We start from the raw sequence: 23,205 nt of genomic DNA on the forward strand, positions 1-23,205 counted from the left end.
CAACCAAAACTTTAATGTTTTAACACAAAATACAGCAACCAAATACGTTAAACTTAAGGAACAACCAGAGCAGAACCTAAACGCTCCGTTTCTGCTAAAACCGGCTTTGCCAGTCTATTGGCACTCCTCCTCCTGGAGCTTCAAATTTTCCTCCGGTCTTTTACTGCTTCTTAAGCGTAATCCACAATCCCAAAGAGGTGCAGTTCTGGTTTGCACAGCTCGGGGGGGGGAGGTAATTAAAGGCATCGCGGGGCTCCTCGCGAGCCAGCTGAGCTACCCTCACAGACGTTTCGAACACTGGTGCAAGCACACCTAGCCCGTTAGGCGACGTGACCTAACGTCCAAGTCAGCCTTGAAAAAATACACAAATAAACTTCCGACCGAGGCCCGAGCCTGTGCACCGCCCGGAGAAAGCCCTCACTAACTTCCAACGGCACGGCTGCGGCCCCGAGGACTAAGCAGCAGAGGCATGGCGCCGGGAGGCACGGGGAGGGAGGACGCCCGTTTCACCGCGCGGCAGCCTGAAACCCTGACAGGAACGGGGGGGACGGGGCGCACTCCCCGGCCCGGGCAGGCCCAACCGTGCTGAGGCACCGCCCCCACAGCGCGAGGCCTCACCCGACGACGACACCCACCCCCCCCCCCCGCCCCGCGGCGGAAGCAGCCCTCCCGCGCATGCGCGAGGGGGCGGCCGGGCCCATCCCTTTCCGGCCGGCACGCGACCTTCCTTGCCCGCGCGCGCCACTGTCGGCGCCGCCTGCGCCCGCCCGCTCCCTGCACGGGCGGGCCGAAGCGCGGCGCACGCGCGCGGGCGGGCGGGCGCTAACCCCTCCCGCCCTACCCCGCTCGCCGTTGATCCGCTCAGTGCGCACGCGCCCTTTGACCCGGCCGGCTCCCCGCGCGGCCCCCACCCCACCGCGCACATGTGCTCTCACGTCGGCGCATGCGCCCTAGCGCCGAGCCCCCACCGCCCCCGGTGACGTCGAGAGGCGCAGGCGCGCTCCCTCCCGGCCGTTTTCCGAGGCGGCCGCGGCGCATGCGCCAGAGCTGCCGTCCCCCCGGCCGGGCGCCGGCGCCGCGCGTCTCTCCGCCTTCCCCCGCGGCGGCGCCTGCGCGGTGCGTGCTGTCGGTGCGTGGCGTGCGGTGCGGTGGGGGCGGGTGGGGGCGGGGCGGGTATATATAGTGCGCGGCCGGGGCGGCGGCCTCCCCCTTGTCCCCCGGCCGCCGTCGGAGCTGTGTGCGCAGTGCGTGTGCTCCGGACACCCGGACACGCCGGCCCGGCCCCGCCGCACCATTTATTACTAAAAATATTAAAAAAGCCAAAAAAAATCCAAAAATCCTAAAAAACCTTTAAAAAAAATAATCCTTCCCTCTTCCACCTCCCGTCAACCTTCTGCAACCGGCCGGTTTGATATAAAATAACCCGGTGAAGCGAAGCCCCCGGACCCGGCGCAGCCGAGAGGAGACACAGAGCGAGCCCGACCCCGCCGAGGCCAGCAGCAGCCGCCGCCGCCACCTTCGCCAGGCCCGGCACGGAGTGAGCCAGAACCCCCCCGTCCCCTCCACCCGCCGCCGCCGCGCATCCGCCTCCCGCAGCCGTTAAGTTTCGAATCCGCCTCCGGAGTGCCCCCTCCCCCGCGCCGCCACCGCCGGCCCTCGCCCGCACGGACCGTCGGGCCGCCGCGGCCTCCTCGCCTCGTCAGCGCCCCCCCCTTGCCCTCCCGCGCCGGGAGACGGCGGCAGGATGAACCCCAGCGCCCCCAGCTACCCCATGGCCTCTCTCTACGTGGGGGACCTGCACCCCGACGTGACGGAGGCCATGCTTTACGAGAAGTTCAGCCCTGCCGGGCCCATCCTCTCCATCCGCGTCTGCAGGGACATGATCACCCGCCGGTCGCTCGGCTACGCCTATGTCAACTTCCAGCAGCCCGCCGACGGTGAGTGGCCGGGGCCCGGGCCGTGGGGAGGGGAGGGGAGGGGACGAGGGAGCGGGGGTCGGCGGGCGAGGCGGCGTGAGGGGAGCGCTGGGGCGGCCGCCGGCGGAGGAGCCATGTTTCTCCCCCGCCCCCACCAGGGCTCGGCGCGGCCGCCCCCCGCCGCCGCCCCGCATCCATTTTCTCCGCCCGGGCGCTCCCGGGGCCGGTGGTGGCGTTGCCGGGACGCGGGCAAACTTGGCGCCGCGCGGGGGGAAGTTTGCGGCGGGGCCGCCGCTGGCTGACACGCGGCGTGGGGCCGCCCGCGCCTCGTGGCGGGGAGGGGGGGAGGCGCTTCCGCGCCCCGCCGCCGCCGGGAACCGAAAGCCGGCGCGGGGCCCCGGCGATGGGCGGGGAAGGGCCCGGGCGCCCCCACCGAAAGCCTGGGGCCTGGCGGAGCTGCCCCGGCCGGGCGGCTGCGGCTCCGGGGGCCGGCGGCCGCGAGGAGGGTGTGTGGGGGGGGGTGTGCAGGCGGCTTTTCCACGGGCTGGCACGTCCCTGCGCGGCTGCATCAGGAATCCGAGATGAAGGCTAGCTTGAAGAAAACATCATAGTCATTAGCACCTTCTAATAACTACGCAGGAGCTGGGTGTGTATGGGTGATTAAGAGGCCAAAAGAAGGAAGTAGGACGTACCGGGATCGCTTGGTAGTTTCACAGACGTCCAGTCAAAGCACAGGCCAAAGCATGATACGTTAAAACACCACGGCAGGTCTGTCACGTGTAGGGAAGAGATGAAATTGCTCGGGCCTCCTTTGCTTGCTCTTCATGTAGCAAGCCGTATTCTGATCCATTTCTCTTTGCGGTAAACTCTCTGACATTGTGTTTCCCAAGTTGTGTTTTTATTAAGCTTGGTTTACACGACGTGTTGCTGGTTGTGTCTATATCGGTAAATAAACTTTCCGTCTAGTTCTGGTCACGTTTGTGCCAAGTTTGGCAAACCGGCTTGTTCATTTGGAGGATATTTCGATAAAAGAACCAAATGTGACCGGTTCTAAGTTTCGTAGAGTCCAATTAAAAGAAAAAATAATTCGGCCAGCTAGAACATACTTGATTTCAAGTACAGTTAAGTAAACAGCTTTCTATTATAATGGTTTTATTTTCAAGCGCATGAAAGTGAGAGATTTGAATTACAAACTTCTCAAGCAATTAGATCAACTGGCTTTCAGGATTGGCTTTAGTATATAGCCATTATCAGATCAGACTGTGGTGTACCGATGATATCTGTATGTAAGTAGTAAAAGTTACTGTCTCATCTTTTTAATAGGCAGATATTTCACCTGTTATCAGCTCTCTCACTTCAGCGAGCTTTTAATTTATTTAGCCATTGTTTAGGATGAGACGATTTGAATGTTTAACATTGCTTTCATTCGATAAAAACCTATGGTACTGTTCACTCTCAAAGAAAAATAAGGAGTTAGCACAGTTCAATACTGTGATAGGATAATGTCAAGGCAGAAGTTGAAAGCGATTCAAATGCTTCTCCTCCTTAGTAATGACAGAATTTTGAGGGGCCGACTTTATTGTTGTCGTTAGTTGAGGAACCTGTTCAACCCTGTGTTTGTGACTTAGTTTGTAATTTGTCAAATATGGGAACAAATACAGCTTTTTCACCTGAGCAGTGCTTGCATTCAGAATTTGAGAATGTGCCTCTTACAGAAATGCTGTTACTCCAAATATTGTAAGTATTTTTCAGACTTTGGGCAGCACACGTATTTTATTTTACACCTATTCCAGTTCAGCTAAAAGTATTTCCCATCTGTATCAAACTTGCATCTGGCAAGTATCTGGAAGCACTTGTTTAAAATATACTTAAATGATATTGTATAATTATACTTTTGCAACATTTTTAGAATTTTATGTTCTTAGCAAACACCTAGAAAGCATTTGCTGATTTTTTTTTCATAGATCATTCCATCCATTTACTGAAACCTTGAAGTAGGAGCTCTGAGGATGAATGGTTATTCTTACAGTAATATTGTTTCATTTTGATTCCAAACTAGCTGCCTTTTCTTGGTTTAGCCGCATGTTGCACTATGCTTATTAAACAGCTAGTAACAACTAGCTCGGGTTTTGAAAATGTCTTTGAAGGTGTGTTTGACATTACCAGCTGTCTGTAAACTAGGGATCTCAAAGCTCTTCCAAAAACTAATTAGGCCTGATGACACATATGTGCGGTATGCACACATTTCATAGTTGTGACTTTTCTGAATTTGAGTCATAGTCCTGAGTAAAACCCAGGCAATCTTGTTTAATCGCTAAACTAGAAATACTTGAGTAATCTGAAACTGCACTTCTCCCTTCAGATTTTTTGAATGGTTATGCTTCCAGACGTTTATTATTTTATTCCTATTGCTATGTATGTTTAGCAGAGTTTAGCATTAAGTGTATATTCTGTGTGATTTTGAAATTGTTACTAAAGTGGACTGTCCAGTTGCTCGCGACTAAAATGGGAACTGGTGACTCATTCAATAAAAGCTCCAGCAGAATCAGCAAAAGTGCAGCATGGCTAGGTGTGTCCACTTGGTAACAAGTTAACTGCTGAATGCATTTGCCTCCTGCAAACTAGCGCACAGCCTTTTATGGCTGAAATGTAATGAAAGTAAGCCAGTTTTACTAGTTGTGAATTTTAATGAGAGTAGCTTGACCCTAGTTGCAGATGTATTATAGTAATGTTTTAAAATCTATTGTGGAATGACAATGTGGTGTTGGTTAAGCAGAAATCTTTAAATTTTTTGTACTTCTGCTCCATAGAAGAGATGAGGAGAGCTGTTGAGAGTTTCCATGCTGTCCTTGTCTTTGTGGAGAAATTGCATTGGCCTAGATAGGTGCTCACTGTTAGTTGAAAGTGGTGATGTTTGCGAAGGCTAGTATGGACCCACTTTGAGTCAGATGTTTGGGAAATGTGTCCAGGAACACACATGTTTGAGGAGTGTCAGGATTATTCTAGAAGCAATTAGCATGAATTAGAAAAGCTTCTTTTCTAGTAAAGGAAGCCCTGTTACTACTTCTGGAAATAATGAACTGTTTGTTGCTGGCACTTTTGCTGGTGCTGGCAGTAGTAATTCTAATGACTTCCAGGGCAATACTGAAGTGTTAGATGTTTCTACTGTGGCCAGTCTGATATCCACAGTTTTTACTTTTTGGGCCTTTTTTTTTTTTTTCTTTTGTAATGTAAAGCCTTCCAATGTTTTTTGTTTCTCATTATCAGTATCTAGGTTGTCTTTTCTCTCCTGCTTAATTTATATTAAAGTTTGTGAAAGCTTTGTTAATTTATTTAAAAGACTGGCAATGGTTGTATTTTTTGTGGCTTCAGCTTAAATCAGTTGTTGACTTGCTACTGTCATGTGAATATGGTAATAGTTTTTTTTACAAAGATATCACTAGATATCTTATCATTAACTTCTACAGGTGTCTTTCAGAGAATATAATCTTCAAATTCACTTGTAATCTGAAAACATGGCAAGAAAGGGCGTAAAACATGTTGTACCAGCTGAACCAGAGACTGGTTGCAGATTTTCTTTGGCCATGATATCCAACAACATAGCTAAAGATAAAAGCAGCACATAAAGAACAAAAACATAAAATAAGGGTTTTCATAATGTAATTGGCCCTTGGTCCTTCTCCAAAGAAAAACAATTAACTGACGTGGTTACAGTTTTTAAACTAATACTAAACTGATTTCAGTCTTGTTAACATCACATGGCTCTGCTATATGCAAATTGCAGTGAAGTGAGTTAGTACCAATGGGTGCGACTTCAGGTATTTATTGGGACTTTTTTCAGTGTTCTTCCAGACGTACAGGAGCAACGAAAAGGAGCTAATGTAGGAGATCATAAAATATGTCTGCCATACTTGAGAACTCTTTCTTGCTTAAATACCTTGTTGACTTAAAACATCACAGACATGTCTTGTGGCTTTGAAGGGACATATGAAAACTGAAGAAGTCTTGATACTTCCCTATCTAAATAACTGAGATCTTAAATTCAGGCTTTGAAAAGTTAGTTATGGAGTTCTACTGGAAAAACTGCTCCACTGGAGTAACAAAAGCTGGTTTACATTACTTCATTTTGCTGTTTGAATGTTTGCTCCTTCATTGAGCTTGTATGTATTTCATCATGAGCTTTTAATAAAGTATATATATCATTTCATTTTTTCAAAATTAGTAAGTGCTAGTTTTAAATCTCTTTGAACTGTCTTTTTCCCAGAAGTCCATCACAGATCTTTTTTGTCACTAAGAAAGGAGTTGTGTGGAACAGCTGCCTGAACCAGTCTTGAACTCCACTTAACAAAGAAATTTTGTCAGTTTAGAGGTATTGGTGATTTAGGAGTTCTTAGGTTAATGTTTGCAAAAGGCCTCATATAGGCACAAGTTGCACCCTTAAAAGCATTTTTATTGATACAATATAGATCTACATGATGTGGGAGCAGCCATCTGATTTTCACAAATGTTAAAACTTTTCCTCCTGTGGAATAGGTCGTAATTGCCATCACTCGATACATTTTCTCTTGTCACCAAAGCATCTTTTCATAGTGGGGTCCAATCCTTTAGGCTACTGGGAGTTCTACAGCTTGTTCAGCTGACTCGTGCTCCTATCTCTAAGTGCAGCTTTTGCTGAGGAGTTTTTGCCAGTTTTTACTTGCATAAACCAGAGTGGGGTTTATTTACATTGGAGATTCGGGTTTGTCTCTTGTTGGTGGTGCTGGACTTAAAATAGTAAAAATTTTATGAAGAATTGTATTTCAAATGCTATTTGTGTGCTTATTAAGATAACTTTAGCGTTTCCTACTAACTCCATGATGTTTTTCCAGCTGAACGAGCTTTGGATACCATGAACTTTGATGTCATTAAAGGCAAACCAGTGCGCATCATGTGGTCTCAGCGCGATCCCTCTCTACGCAAAAGTGGTGTAGGAAACATCTTCATCAAAAACTTGGACAAATCAATTGATAACAAAGCTTTGTATGACACATTTTCTGCTTTTGGAAACATCCTATCTTGTAAGGTTAGTGGAAGACTATTGTTGCGTTTAATGGTTTGACACAAAAAACATCAATTCATGCTGGAAACATTCCATGGGTATTACAATAGGGTTTTTCTTTAATAGGTGGTATGTGATGAAAATGGATCCAAGGGTTATGGATTTGTACATTTTGAGACACAAGAAGCTGCAGAAAGAGCTATTGAAAAAATGAATGGTATGCTGCTTAATGACCGCAAAGTGTAAGTACATAAATACGTAGTTGGGGATCAACAGGCTGACATTCATTTTACTGCGGACAAATATTTAAAGGTTACCTAGAAAAGACAGGTTGTTCTACAAATTTCTAATTTTAAAGAGGATTTAGTATTTTAGTGCTAGGAATACTATGAATTGTATCATCTGCCTATTCTAAAGGCAGAATAAGTTCAGAAAAGGCTAATAATGGACTCTAGGGAAAAAATTGTTGTATTAATTGTCTTATAAGCCAATGCTGTAATGAGGATTTGGGAACTCTCATTTTCTGATCTTACTGGTCTGAGATAAAATACAATCCATCAGGTATTCTGAATAATACTTCCTTTGTAATAGTTGTGAGTTAGGTACGTTATCCATTTTTTGGATGAAACTTAAAGCTGTAGAGTTACTCAGTCCTGAATAGCGGTTGGATTACACTAATGTTTTTATGTGAATGTCTGTTAATAGGCATATCTAGGAAATAGGAATTGAAAACAAAACTTACAGAAACATAATGTTTTAGACATTATCACTGTTCTATACTATAGGAAAAAAAGTTATTTGGCTACTTGGTTAGTGATATCTAGGCTTGAAGGGGGGCGAGTGTGCCTCACAGCTATGCCTAAGGGATCATTATGGTATTTGGTATAGTTGCAGAAGAATAGCTCTGTAAATACTTGAGAGGGTTTGGAAAAAGGATAACAGAAATAAGCATCAGCTCACCATCATGCATTATTATTACATGTAGAGGTGGATGGATCAAGCCACGTACGAGGAGAACATATATTTTGAAACTTTAGTTTTCCTGCTTGTTCTGTGCTTAACTGGCAAACTGTGGATGTTTTTACTCAGCTTCCATCTTTATACAACCTTTTTAAATTAGTAGAAAAAGCTCAGCATGTAGTCATAAAAGCACATGATTTACGTAAACCTTGTTTGGTAAAATACATCATGAGAGTTAATTTTGCTTTGAATTTCTATTCAGGCAAGGTTTTTAAAAGTGAATTAAAGTACTTCACTCACTACCAAAATCTGCTGAACACATTGCACTATCATTCTTACCATCCTTGGTTACTATAAATCGGGTGAAGTTGTTGATAAGGAAGTGTTGAGTTACTGTATGGTACTTTATTGGATTTGTCAGATCTGGAACTATAAAGTTGGACAATACAATAAAATTTGAGAGCAAAAGTCTACTACAATCAGAAGTCAGTGTTAGCCATGTAACGTCTGTACTAGAGCAGCTCCTTCTTATGTTCAGCTTCTGTTTTTTCTCTGACGGTGTGAACTAACCTTTGGTGTTCCCAGCCAATTTGCAATGGTATTTGACTAAAGAGCAAGTTGAACTATATATTTCTCTATGCCTGTTTACAAAAAAACCAACAACAAACCCCAAAACAAACCAAACTGAAGTCTTGCTTTGATATAGGCTGGAAAGGTGTGTAAAGGGGTAGGGGAGGTTAGTTAAATATCCCTTGCTTAAAGACTGGATCGGAGAACAGTAACTGCTTTAAGGCTGCCAAGTTTTTAGTATGGCAGAGGGATTATGCTGTTATCTAGAATTTCTGTTTAGCCACTTTACCTAGTACTCTTTCCCATTGTCCAGCTCCTGTTGTCAAATGCTGTTCTATAAGAGTGAACAACCTCGCCAATGGCTTGAAAGCATTTTTATGCTAGTAACTGTGATAAGCCCTGATGTAGCAAAGGAGAGTGAAATTGTTTTTCTGGTGGAGTTTTATCGTAAATATTTTATCCAAAGAATTTCATGCCTATAATGAACAATGAGATGAGACTGAGTAAGAATAAAATACGATGCCAGAGGATTAAAGTAAATTTTTAAACCTTGACAGACTAGCTTTAATCTACACTATTCTGTTCTCCTGCAACTAGATTTGTTGGAAGGTTTAAATCCCGCAAGGAACGTGAGGCAGAGCTTGGAGCCAGAGCAAAGGAATTCACTAATGTTTACATCAAGAATTTTGGAGAAGACATGGATGATGAGAGACTTAAGGAACTCTTTGGCAAGTTTGGTAATGTCTTAAAGTTTATATAAACACTAGTGAACTTCAGCTTACTTCTTATATCTTACCTGTACAGTGCCTTATAATACAAGGAATCAGCTGGCTGTCTGATGTTGATTTTAAAAAAAAAAAAAAAGGTACTGAAAAGTTGGTACTTAATTCCAATTTCAGGTTCAAAGTGCAGTAATACTGCAGAATTTTAAATAGGCAGAATAGCACGTATAATCCTGCCGTCAGAATTGTTTCCAATAATCTGAAAATAATGTGTCTAAATAGTCTTTTGAATGGGTTTTGCAAATTTTTTTAAGTTGCAAGTAGAAATGTTTTCTGGTTTAGTACAGATCGGTGTTATGAATTCACCACAGGATAATGACAAATGAGTTTGCTGTTGCTTTCGTTGACCTGCAGACTTTTCTTTACTCGGAGTATCTCTGCTTTCATTATTCAGTTGCATTGTGGTGGTTGACCTAATACAAAATTATAAGGAACTTTTCCATTGGTTCTGTCTTCATCCTCAGTTATGCACAGGGCAAAATTATGGCAGACATATGATCATGACCTAGTAATATATATGATGTGTCACCATCGAAAGAGGAAATGGCAAACTCCTTAATCCAGTTACAGATTCTTATTCTGGTTTATAGGACACATTTATTTTATTTTCAGGCACAGCTTTTTTTTTGTATTTCCTCCATGCTTTTGCTGTTCTCCAGTGGATATGTAAAGCAAAACAAAGCCTTGTATATGAGATATTCTGTAGCAGCCCTAAGCAGCATTTACAGGAAATTCTTTTCCACTATTGAAGTATCTATCGGTTGGTAGTGAATTTAGCTGCTAGTATCTGTCTCAATTGAGTCTGTGAACTGCAATTTTTTTAAGGTTTGGAATTGCTGAACTAGGATGGCCTTTCACCAGGATAAATGGTGAAGCACATACCTAACAGAAAGGCCTCCTCTCCAGCTTTCTGTATCCGTTTCAAAGGACGGAAGCCCTAATGCTTTTTAAATGTCATAATTTTTAATGAGAAAAACAATTTCATTCACTTTGAGGTGAAATTCCTACCCCATTTTGGTTGAAAGTACAGTAGGAAAGAAATTCAGCATGGCAGACTTCAGCCATAATTGCTGAAGTTCAGCATCAGGGCAAATTAGCAAATTTATATTAATCAATGATGTTTACTAGCTACTATTATTGGTGCAGGAGTCCTTTGTAATACAAGTGAAACAAACTAAATATTAAGACGTCCTGGGATGTTCAAAACATGAAGAAAATACACTCTGTATACGAAGCATAAGTATTTCATTCTCTTTTTAGGTCCTGCCCTAAGTGTGAAGGTTATGACCGATGAGAGTGGAAAATCCAAAGGCTTTGGCTTCGTTAGTTTTGAAAGACATGAAGATGCTCAAAAAGTAAGCTTTTGGACTTCATTTTAGGAGTTCTATAACTGAGACCCAAATAATATGTTTCATTGAGTGATTTGAAATCGTGTGAATTCATTAAGGGTTTTTAGTTGGTCAAGGACACTGCAAAAACAGGTGTCTGCTTCCTAAATGACTTAGCATAGTTTCTGTCATTTAGAATGCTTTCTTATGAACAAATGTCAGTTGATTTGAGCAGCTTATTAAGTCAAGATCCTCTGAGACAGCTGAAACTAGTGTGGAAATGGGGAATCTTGAATAATTTAATAACCTGTTGTAGTTGGGCTTAAAGGTCTCGATGAGATTTGGATTCCCTCATGCTGGGCAACATACAAGCATAGTAAATTATTACATCTCTGCAAAACCCAGATGAATCATTGGATCCAATTTGGTTGCACAAAACATTTGTGCAAGGCAGAAAGGGTTGTGTTTTCAAACTTCAGCACTGCAAAGTCAGCAGGAAAGCTATTAGTTTTATGGAGCATGTTGGCACAGCTATAAGAAAATAGCCATAGAGCCCTATGATGTTGCTTTTACTCTGAAGAGTAACTTTGGAAGAAGGGTCCTTTTAATTCATATATATGTCTATAATGTACCAGTATGCTGTATAACTTAATTCTTTTTTAGCTGGTTGCTTTGATGTGTCAGTTGACTGTGGCAATAGGGACGTAGCATCAGGAGAAAAACTCAGCACAGAACAAATCAGGGCAACAAATGAAGTTTGCTTTTCAAAAAGCATTTCAGTGATTTGTCAGTACTGCAAGTGTACAAGCAAGAGATTAGAACAAATCCTGTCTGTCTTCCATCTACATTGTTCAGTCTTGCATACGTTCATTGATGAATTGTTTCTCTTACATTCTCTTACAGAATCACATGTTGGGTATTTTAAATAACATAAAATTCTAATATCTCAATAAATGTGTTTAATGGCTTTGATCATGAAGGTATACAATAAATTGGTAACTTCTGGTTTTAAATTAATTTAATCCGTGCCAGAGTTTTCACATCTTAATAGTTGTAACTCAAAACAGCATAAAGGAAAAAAGTTTGTATTTTTGTACTCTCTAAGTATTTCCTTAATGAAAGATTAAAAATTTTTTAAAAAGCCATATATGCCAGCTGTAGCTTAACATACAGTATAAGAAAATCTGGTAGATACTACAGTTTCAGATGATACTTATAAAAACAGAAGTCAGGTGTGTGAATTAGTTTTTCAACTTAATTTGCTTTCTTTTCTCTGCCTTTAGCAAGGTAAGGCTGGAGAAATAGTTCTTCATTATGTGACTTGATTCCCCCCCCCCCAGCTTCATGTAAGGAAAGTTTTTTGCATCCCTTGTGACTTTTCTTTAACTGGACAGAAGCACACTCAGAAAGCAATTTCCATTTTACTTTAAGCAGGGAGGTCTTGGGGTATTTTGTTTCAGCTAGTGATATTTTAGATGGATTGGCTCTTTTTCTGGAATTCTTATGTAACTTACTTTTTATATTTGAATTACATTTTTTTTGTACACCGGAAATACACTGGAATACAAAGCACTGCTAACCTCTTGTTTATTAATGAAGGCTGTAGATGAGATGAATGGGAAAGAGCTCAATGGGAAACAAATCTATGTTGGCCGTGCTCAGAAAAAGGTGGAAAGACAGACGGAGCTGAAGCGCAAGTTTGAACAAATGAAGCAGGACAGGATCACCAGATACCAGGTTCAGTTTTAATTCAAGTGGACTAACTTTATTCTGTAATATTTTTAGATTTACCCAGACCATTTGCTTTCAAAAATAACTTGCCTTTTTTTTAGGGTGTAAACCTTTACGTGAAAAATCTTGATGATGGGATTGATGATGAGCGTCTTCGAAAAGAATTCTCCCCATTTGGTACAATCACTAGTGCAAAGGTAAAGTAAAGTTTATAGATTGTGCTCGTCCTTTTTCTGAAAATGAACAGTGATCCTTCACCAAGGAAGAGTGATTTATTTCATTGACTAACAGATGTGACCCAGTCACTTATCACTGCTACTATATCCATGGATATCTGCTTTCTTGATTATTGTACATCTCAGGTTGTGATCTATATGATCATCCTTTCTTGAAATAAACTGAGTACTGGTATTAATGTGAGAAAAATGACATCTTTTCAGTGCAGTAATGTGTTCATTATTACTTCACTGAGGTTTTCATCTGTACTCAGTAAACAATTAGCTATTAATCAAGCAATTATATTCCTTTGTATAAAACAATTCAGTAAAACAAGCCTGTGGTCTCACTTCTAGTAAGGTGAAAAAAGAAACTCGGGCGAGTTGAGTAGATACAACATTCTCTTGTTTTAAAACTAAATTTTGTACTGACAGGTCATGATGGAAGGTGGCCGCAGCAAAGGATTTGGATTTGTATGCTTTTCATCACCAGAAGAAGCCACCAAAGCTGTCACAGAAATGAATGGTAGAATTGTGGCTACTAAACCATTATATGTAGCTCTAGCCCAGCGTAAAGAAGAGCGCCAAGCTCATCTCACCAACCAGTATATGCAGAGAATGGCAAGTGTAAGAGCAGTACCTAATCCTGTAATCAACCCTTACCAACCAGCACCTCCTTCAGGTTACTTCATGGCAGCTATCCCACAGGTACGTATAGAGATGAGTAACTGAATGTTTTGTACTGTGTATAAAATCTGTTTAGATTTAACAGTAAATACAACTATTAGCGTGTGTCCATAATTTCAGCATTCTCATTTCGTAGCAGAAAAGTGATGGACTGTTCAGCATGCCCTTCAAAGATAACAGTTACAGAATGTTTTTGTATTTGACAGACTCAGAACCGTGCTGCATACTATCCTACTAATCAACTCGCTCAACTTGCTAGACCTAGTCCTCGCTGGACTGCTCAGGGTGCCAGACCTCATCGTAAGTCACTTCTTTACCTCTTCCCAGTGATTGCGGTAAACTCCATGGCGTTTACCTTTGCAGTTTTATATACATTTTCACAGTGTTACAGTCTTCTCTTTGTCATGTTAGTGGTATTACTTCTGAACTCTTTTCATCATTCAGTGTTTCAGCATGTAACTTAATATCTTTTCTCTAAAACACAGCATTCCAAAACATGCCTGGTGCTATCCGCCCAGCAGCACCCAGACCACCATTCAGTACCATGAGACCAGCTTCTTCACAAGTTCCACGAGTCATGTCAACACAACGTGTTGGTGAGTTTCATTTATGCAAACTTCAAGTATTAGACTTCTTTTTAATTTTGCTGATTCAGAATGATCTCTCAAAAGCATTCGTAAGTTCAGTATCACATGTGGTAACACCTCCCTCTTTTTCTGGCTCTTACTAAGTGAGTAAGCTAGTATCACCTTCTAGTAGTTGCTTTAAATATTGTCCCAGCAGAGACTCCTGCTGTGGTCCCATTTCTTCAGCATGAAGCATTTCTTCTTTTAGTGTGCATTCTAAAATAATGCTGTATGACAGCTTCTGCTGTTTCTAAACATCTTTGTGGCAATTGTAATAATAGGTTGCATGTAGAAATACTGAATTAAGAATTTTAGCTCTTATTATTTTGTCATAGAATACTGTGAGCCAGTGTCATGTATGCAGAATCTTCACATCACTGAATGAACCAGAATTGATTGTAATGGAGTCTTAATTCTCTCAGAATGTATTAGGCAGTAGTATTTTTTAGCTATCTACTTCATGAAAGTATGTTTTTTTTAGGATGACTATTGACATAATGTGCTCAGGAAATCAAGTGTCCTTTGAGGTTAGAATGAAGTTAAATTAATACTCAACCAAAGTGAATGGTTTTTTCACAGATCTTTTTTCAATAGCATGTAAGAAAAGCAATTTATTAGTGAAGTGACTGGAAAGTAACATCCAGTAAGTTGCGAGCTTTGAACCTTCAGATACAACCAGTGATGTGACAGTTGACAATACTATTGAGATGAATTTATAATACAATATCTAAATTAGGTATTCTGTTTGGGCTGGTTTGTTTGTTTTGGGTTTTTTTTGAACTTGTACAGTGTAGGCTAAATAAAAAAAATGAATTATTCACATACGGAATTATGTTATTTTTTTCAGCTAATACATCAACACAAACAATGGGTCCACGTCCTGCAGCAGCAGCTACTGCAGCTACTCCTGCTGTACGCACAGTACCACAATACAAATATGCTGCAGGTGTTCGTAATCCTCAGCAGCATCTTAATACACAGCCGCAGGTTGCTATGCAGCAGGTACGTACTTTCAGGAACGGGTCCATGCTTCTGCTGGTGTTTTTTGCAGAGGAAGGAGGGGAACGCTTATGATTAAGAGTTGTCTTTGTTATTCTAGAATTCAGGCTCTGCATTGTGGCAGCAGAGTTACAGCCTTGGGATTTTAAGTATATTTCAAGTTCACCTGGGACAGGATGTGATTCTGTATTACTTCATATTTTCCAGTTGCTTGATACCTTAGCCTGGATTCTCCTTGTGTTTGCTCCAGAGTGGAGCGGTTGATACTAATTTCCAGCATCATTCAGCTCTAACCAGCACCATTTGATCAAATTGACTTAGTTGTAATTTCTTCCATATTTCTGACAGTGTAGGCATTGTTTATGCTGAGTTGTGGAACATTGGATATTTGAAGCTGCGCCTAATTATGAATTAGAATTTAATTTTGAAATGGTGTTAAATTATTTGCAGCCTGCTGTCCATGTGCAAGGTCAGGAACCCTTGACTGCTTCCATGTTGGCTTCTGCCCCTCCACAAGAACAAAAGCAGATGTTAGGTATGTGCATGACACCTCTCTCTATGCCTTGTAGCAGAAGGACAGTCAAAGTACTCTTTTATCAATCTTAAAATGCAGAATAAAGTTTTAGCAGTAGAACAAGGTGTTTGTTTCCCTTTTCCCTTAAATCTAGGCTATGTTTGTCAGATGAGATTTGTCACTCTGATTAACTTTTTTTATCTCTAGGTGAACGTCTATTTCCTCTCATTCAAAGCATGCACCCTACTCTGGCGGGTAAGATCACTGGTATGCTGCTGGAGATTGACAACTCTGAACTCCTCCACATGCTCGAGTCTCCTGAGTCTCTTCGTTCGAAGGTAGGTGGACTTCTGCCTTACACTAGTTTTATCAGCAATTAAGTCTACACTGATTTAACAGGTGTTTATGCTGGCACAGTGGAGTAGCAGTAATGCAACAGTGGCCCAGGGCGAGAAGTTAGAGTACCCTCTTTTAGAGGGTGGCAGTGGCTTACATTAGCATGAACTGGAACTGTAATGTTATCCTTCTCTTTTTAACAATGCAGGCATTGTTTGTATGTATAATTTAAACTGTTTCATTAACTTAAATATACAGAAATTACTAAGCTTCCTTTATTAATTTTTCTTTTTTTACTTAACAGGTTGATGAAGCTGTAGCCGTACTACAAGCCCACCAAGCTAAAGAGGCTGCTCAAAAGGCAGTTAATAATCCCACTGGGGTTCCAAGTGTTTAATAAGTAAGTTTTCTGAGCGCTGTAGTTTTATAGGTTGACTGGGGCAATAGTCCTTAGTCCATGGCCTTATAAGCAGCGTGCTTCCAGATTCTGTATTGTTTGCAGCCACAGAAAGTAGCAACTATGGTCACAGTTGTAAACAAATTTTATGCTCAATCCTGTTGTCCAGTTCTGTAGCTCTTGGTTAGCAAATGCTCCTGACATGTCTTGTATATTTAGCTGGAATTAAAGCATTGTTTTTAACAGCATATTTGGCTGGAATTAGTTCTAGGCATGCGTGCAAAAATTGGCAGTTGTGTCAAATGCTACTATTCATACTGTTTTTCAAGAGGAACTTGGGGTGGAATTGAAGTAAGCTTAAAATGATACTCCAACCCTATTTTTCCTTAGAAATGAAATAGCTTATTTACACTATAATTTGTATATACTTGCCAAAATCTAAAATTATACAGTAGTTAAAAACTAAACTACATATTGTCTTGACTTCGCATTTTGGTGAGTTTAATGTCAGTTAAAATACTGATTATCACCTTCTGTGGGGTTAGTATCTTAATTTTGCATGACAGGAAGAGGCAAAAGGTGGTATCTTTACAAAATTTTGAAAGGGGAAGATGTGGAGTTGAGGATAATACAGGAGTCTCTTATTCAGTCCAGTGAGATTTTGCCTGTATATGAACTTACTTTCCACATTTATAGCTGTCAGTTGAAGATGCCTGCTTTAATATTTGATCACTTCAAATTTTCTCTTTTCTTGGTCTTTTCATTTCTGCGACTTTCCTTTTGGAGGCAGAATGAGTCACGTGTTTTCCACGCCTCTTTCTTTTTCTGTATTTTTTTTTTTTGCTAGTGACACTTTCACTGGAGATAAACAAGTGCTGAATAAGTTGTCTGTCCTAAACTAAGATGCCCAAACTTTGAGACCATTACTCCATATGTTTTATGATGTTTTAGTAATTGGAAATTGAAGATAACTGGTAGTGTAGTTATTTGATGAGCTTTGGTATGCTGGCCTTAAGAGTAGAGGTGACCTGCAGTCAAGTTAGTTACGGTAACAAATTATTGTGCGTAGCCATTGTGTAAGGCTGTGCTGTGCAGAGTAATGTTTAGTTCTATACTCAGTTTTGTCTTACCAAGTATCACAGACTTGGGATATTTCAATTCCATGTCTCTAAAAAGCGGGGGATACCTCTGATACACTGCTTGTAAAGGACTTTGGTATGATTGATGCCGTGAAAGCCCAAAGTGCTGTTGAGCTTACAGTTGCAGAAAGCATGTCAGAAAACAGAAGGTGCTGCTTTAATTTTAAAACCTAACAACATTGTTTTTGTTTGCAGAAAGATCCGGGACTACAATCTAGAACTTCGCTTCACCGAAGAAAAAAAAATCTAAACATGGAAAAACTACTAAATATTGAGAAAAACATTGCAAAATATAAAATAAATAAAAAAAGGAAAGGAAACTTTGAAGCTTATGTACAGAGCAACGCCGGGGCTAGCAAAACAAATGCTAGTCCTAGATTACTTATTGATTTAAAATTTTAAAAAAAAATAGTAAAATAAAAAATACAAATTAATGTTTTATAAACCCGGGGGAAAAGAATTTTCAGCACAGTACAAAAATTTAAAGCATTCCTTTCTTTAATTTTGTAATTCTTTACTGTGGAAAAGCTCAGAATATCACCACTGTTTTAGTTGACAGTGAGAATTGATAGCTGAGCAAAGAAACGTAATTTGGATTATAAAATTCTTGGTTTAATAAAAATTCCTTAAACACTGATTAACTTGTGATGGTTTCTTTTGTACAGTGTACTTCTGATATGGTTGTTGTTCAGAATACCAAGTTAGAATCCCATTCTATAGTATGTTTAGCAGTTTCTAGAGAAGATTAGCCTGCATTTAGCCACCTGTTACTGATAATATAAATTTAGGCATTAAAACAAATGAAAAGAGCAGCTAGATCCATATCTGGGTTTTAAATCCTTAATAACATGATGTCTGAGCTCTTGTCATTGTCTAATGAGAAATAGACTTTTAAATACCCTACCTTGAGATGATCAGTAAGAAACGTTATTGTAAAAGGCCTGTGTTGAAATTGTGTAACATACCAACACATGTTCCCTTTTCACCACCTGCATGTGATGTTCGTTCTCACAGGTTTTGGTGGAGGGAACAATCTCTACATCGGTCTCCAGCTGGGTCTTTAGATGGCTAAGTGATCCCTGAGATGCAGGCAGTGCCGTATGGATATAGGTGAACAAGCAAGGATTGTCTGCAACAGACAGTGTTGCAAAATTCCATTATTGTGAACGTATGAACACAAAGGCATTCCTGGAACGAAACAGGTGGGGCTTCAGGTGGTAATGTAGTAAAAATTTAATGCATAGTAACCAAAAGATCATGCTTTTTACATGGTAAAAATCCTTCTGTGGACAGGACTTAATCCTCTGAGTTGGATATTTCTAATGCTGTGTTCCCTAACAAGTGAATGACTACTGTTAGCTTTTTCTTTTTCCTCTGTTAGTAAGAGATCAATTGGTTTAATATTAGCTTTGCTACATTTTGGGTCTTTTAATGTGCTGAACAAGTCCTTCTTGTCGGAGGCAACTTTGAAAGTTTCATGTAGCTCTGGTAACTAAATTACTGAATTATTACTGAAAAAGAATACAGGGTGCTTTAAATCAGCAGATTTGAAAACTGAGAAAGTGGTCTGAAATTGAATGCTGTTCCTTATCACTTAATATTCACTACAAAGATCTTTTCAGTAACTTCCAGTTGTACTGTGTCACAGAGCTCTGCATACAGTGAGCTTTTGCAAAACTTGGTGATTTTTTAATCAAATTTGTGAATGGTGAAGTAATTCTAGCAGTTTTACTGGCTCCAGGAATCTGCATCTTCCTGCAAAAGGTGACCTTCCTGGTTCATCCTTATATTTGACTATGATTTAAAAAATAGAATTGAAGGCGGGGGGGTGCCTTTTTAAAATAAGTAGCTTAATTTTTGATCTAAATCTGATCTAGTGTACAATACCATAGAAATAATCCTGTCTTCGCTCAGGACTGATAGGACCTTCAGGTCAGCTTGTGTGTTCGTCACTAAAAAGAGCATCTAAGCCAATGACCAATGGCAGCAAAAGGGAGAAGAGCCAACACTAGCACATGAGCTGTTTAATGTGCTGCAGGACCTTACTGAGGTGGAGAGTTTTGCAGGATTAAAACTGTTAAATGCATGATCTATCTAACTTAAATGCATAATGAAGAGAGAGAGAAAAACGAGCTTTTGATGCAATACAAACTTTGAATGTGTAAGTAAGCAGTTGCCCATCTACAGATGGGTTATCCTACAGTAGGTGCCTTGCTTTTTTCCCCCCTTCCTTTAAAGGAGTACTTTCTGCAGACTTGCAGAATGAGAGAGGCATTTTGTACCCAGTTTAGCCCATAATTGGCTCTGTAAGCTGCTTAATCAAAATTGATAATGCAGGGGGAGAAAGGAAGCAGTGAAGATGGCATGCCCTCCTTTTACAGAGGAGAGAAAAACCTGGCAGGCTGGGATGGGGGAAAGGAACGAAGATGTGTTAGTCATGGAGGAAGGCATGACCCTTAGCCTCTGCGATCCATTGGGCGCCAGCTGCTGTATTTGAAGGATTTCTACGGAATCACAGGAAGGGGTTAGTGAGTTCTTTCTGGAAGGCTCTCTGAAATCCGTGTTGCATGGGGGGAATGCCAGTGTTCTCTGGGCCTGTTGTTGCAGTCTTAAAGCCCTACGGTAGCCGCCTGAAGTCCCACAAAAGAATTCAAGAGTGGCCTTATTTTTCCCCTTGTGCAAAGATCTTCAGACTGGATTTTTTTCTGTGAATTTGAGAAATAAGCCTAGCGTGGAGAGGTGAATTGGTCTGGCATAAATGAATCCTATTTAAAATCCCTCACTTCACTATAAAAGCATTAGGCTAAGCTTGTACAATTCTTACGTTCAGTCCTGTCCTGATAGAGGCAGACTGGGTTAGCCTTTAATTTGCAATGTTGCTGAAGTATACGACTATAAGAATTTTTGAAATTGGATGGTAAATCCTACAAAGGAGGCGGTTCAAACAAGATATGTACATGATAAGAAGTTGAATGTACAACCTTAATTTTATGTAATGTCAACTATAAAAACACTAAAGTTTTGGAGACAGTTTTAAAGACCTAAAAATACTTGGCACCATAATAAAAATGTTGAAGAATTGGATTATATTAAAGGTTTAGTGGAAGGTCTAAAGGATGATATAAAGACCTGCAGGAGTTTCAGGGTCCTAGCAGGAAAGTAAGAGCCCACCTCACTCCTGCCTGTTTCCCCAGAGTAGAGGTAATGTGTCTTCAGTGAGTCTGCTGGAGTTAAACCAAACTAATTTTTATGTTTTGTAAGAGTGTGCAAGTTGTTTAACCTCTTGCATAAGGGGAAACTGAAAAAGGAGGAAAAGAGGGGTTCCTCCAGCTTTGTACAAGATACTTGTGGGTGTGTCAAGCACTAGCATGTGTACCAGCCTGAAATACCAGGTAACTTTCTGAAGGAAACAGTGAGGCAATTCTGCTGAGGCGATCATGACGGCTTAAGAAAACAAAACCCTGGGTTGGTTGGGTTTATTTCTTCCCACTCTTGATTACATGACAATTCCCCACTGTATACCACAGATCCCTATTTAATCAATGTAGTCTTTTTTTTTTTTGACCTTAGAGATAGTAAACAATGTGTTTGCTAGTGCCTTTATCAATGTATCTTTAGAGTACTACTGTAAAACAATGCACCACACAGAAAAATCAATTTATTCAATAGAGGTAGAGCATTGTTCCCTTGGGTTGATTGGCAGCCTAACCGGCAGTCACTTCCTACTGCCACACGTTCCCCCTAGCATGTGTCAGAGGCTTACACTGATCCTCTACCGCCCTGCAGCCACCCAGTGCTAAGCTGATTTTGCTGGATCCTCTGGTATTTCATTCCTTCAGCCCTTCCCTGTCTTCCATTCTAACCAGAGCAAACGCTTCAGAGTTTAGCAGCAGCCAAAAGCCTGCTCCTGAAATTAATGGTGATTTGAATGAATGAATGGTACTATATTCACCATCCGCTTTCCCGAGCAGAATGTGGCTTTATGGGCAACTAAATGAAAGGTTTGGTGCAGGAGTAATCTGGATTGCATGCTTTCTCTTTGCTGCTCTGCAGAAGTCTAGGGAATTTGGATTTCACTGGGTCCTGGCAGAGGAGGGGAGAAGGTGGTGAAAATCAAGATGTTCCTGAGTCAGGCAATGTCATTACAGTTGCCAGTTTATACTAATTAGGTGTCCACCCTTGAATAAATGATATCTTCAGTCCTTGCACCAAAATGTATTTCCTTGTCGGGAGCATTGTTAATGATCGCTATGGACAACTGGATGTTAAAAGACAGCCACATACCATTTTGGATTAGGATTCTTGGCAAAAAGGTTTTCTGAATTCTGCATCTAATAGACATATTTCTGCTTGGAATAACTGAAAAAAAACCCCAAACCACTCCCAAAAAACAACCAGGATTTGCATTTATTCTCAAAAGGTCCAGGAGTTGTGGTCCAAACCGACACGCTAGAGAGAGGCACAGTCTTGTTCTTGGGACCACAATTCACTAGGCTTTCATAGTTACGTTTCAGGCCATCCTACTTGGGATTAAGTAGGAAGCTCCATTTTTATGATTGATCCTTCCATTGGAGTTGCTCCCTGAACAGGAGCAACGTTTTCACTCCTTGTGGGAGTAGTGAACTCTTCATAGCTTCCCATGTATGTGAGTTGTCCCTGAGAGGCGATTTGAGGTTAGAAGTGCCTCCTGAATAAATCCAGCACAGGCTTGGCTTTACTGGAATCAGAGGCTACTCTCAAAAAAGTCTCAGTTCTTTTCTCAGATTACTTTTTATGATGTAAAAAAAGTCTCAGTTCTTTTCTCAGATTACTTTTTATGATGTAAGTGGGCACTTTGAATTAAACCACCCTGTTTCCCTTGCCTCCTTCCCATTTTCCCTTTGATCAAATAGTCCTTTCCTTACAAAGAGGAACACCACATCCTACGTCCCGTTACATCAATTAGCTGCCTCATCAACATCATGGCAAGTGATACTAAGAGCCCCATGCCACCTTTGCAATGAAAAGCCATTCGAAGGCTGCAAGATGTGGCTGGGAAATGCTGCAGGTCTCCTCTGATGGAGTTTCAAAGGCAACATGCTCACTTAAAGAGGATCTGCAGCTCAACTGCTAGCGAAGGAGGTGAGTCTAGGACCTCCCTATTCTCATGTGAAGACTTGAAACCTGGTGAATCCTTGTACACCCTCCTCCCACCGGCTGACAATTTGCATTTGGGATCCTGTCCCTTCTGAGCCGCAGGTCAGCGTGTCACTCACTGCCTCCCCTCTTCACAGGTTTTTCCTCAAGTGACAAGCCAGGAGAAGCACACAAAAAAAACCCCAACAAGGCAGGCAGAGATTTCAGCACACCAGCAGCCTAACTGCTTTCCTTAGGCAACTGTGAATCTGTGTGGTACGACTACCTCTGTGAAGGAAAGCTTTTAGTCCCTCTTACCTTCTGTAGGATGTGGTCAGTAATAGTAGCTGTATCCAAATGAAAACACAGCTGGCAGGGTTACAAATCCTTAGGAGGTGGCATTTGGAGTAAATACAAATTTGAAACAAATGTTTTCAGCTACATGAAGACCACAAGGTGTACATGTAGTTGGAGCTCCCTTTGAAGGACTTGGGCAACAAGAACAAAGGAAAGAATATTTTCAAAAAATAATTTGAAACTTTTCTTAGATCTCTCACTTGTTGTATTGGGACTGAATGTAATCATTAAGAAAAAAAGGAAATGACAATCTGGGCCAACATAATGGGCCTGTTGCACATTAAGTACTAAGAGCAGTATATCTATGCCAAATAGTCTCCTACTTCCCACGTAACCTGCTAATGAAACATCCCTAATCAAGTCATGTTCCAGCTGGCTATAGCTGTCCAGAGGTATGTACTTTTTTATACCTCTGAGCACACTTTAAAATGTTCCATGTGATATCTGAGCATTCAGAAAACAAAAACGATGCCCTTGGCAGGCTGACTGGTTGTG

At 41.3% G+C, this 23,205-nt stretch overlaps 1 protein-coding gene across 1 annotated transcript; it reads left to right on the top strand.

Annotated features, from left to right (window-relative positions):
* Positions 1-1,030: 1,030 nt before the first annotated feature.
* Positions 1,031-17,875, top strand: PABPC1 (poly(A) binding protein cytoplasmic 1). Its single transcript, XM_075141345.1, has 15 exons — positions 1,031-1,937; positions 6,785-6,978; positions 7,081-7,196; positions 9,082-9,221; positions 10,527-10,621; positions 12,194-12,331; positions 12,427-12,522; positions 12,976-13,248; positions 13,434-13,527; positions 13,713-13,823; positions 14,701-14,855; positions 15,303-15,387; positions 15,574-15,704; positions 16,007-16,102; positions 17,434-17,875. The coding sequence occupies exons 1-14, from the start codon at positions 1,745-1,747 to the stop codon at positions 16,097-16,099; spliced, it is 1,914 nt and encodes a 637-aa protein (XP_074997446.1). The 5' UTR covers positions 1,031-1,744; the 3' UTR covers positions 16,100-16,102; positions 17,434-17,875.
* Positions 17,876-23,205: the final 5,330 nt, after the last annotated feature.

Source organism: Calonectris borealis, chromosome 2, assembly GCF_964195595.1.
Source record: "Calonectris borealis chromosome 2, bCalBor7.hap1.2, whole genome shotgun sequence".
Taxonomy (NCBI): domain Eukaryota; kingdom Metazoa; phylum Chordata; class Aves; order Procellariiformes; family Procellariidae; genus Calonectris; species Calonectris borealis.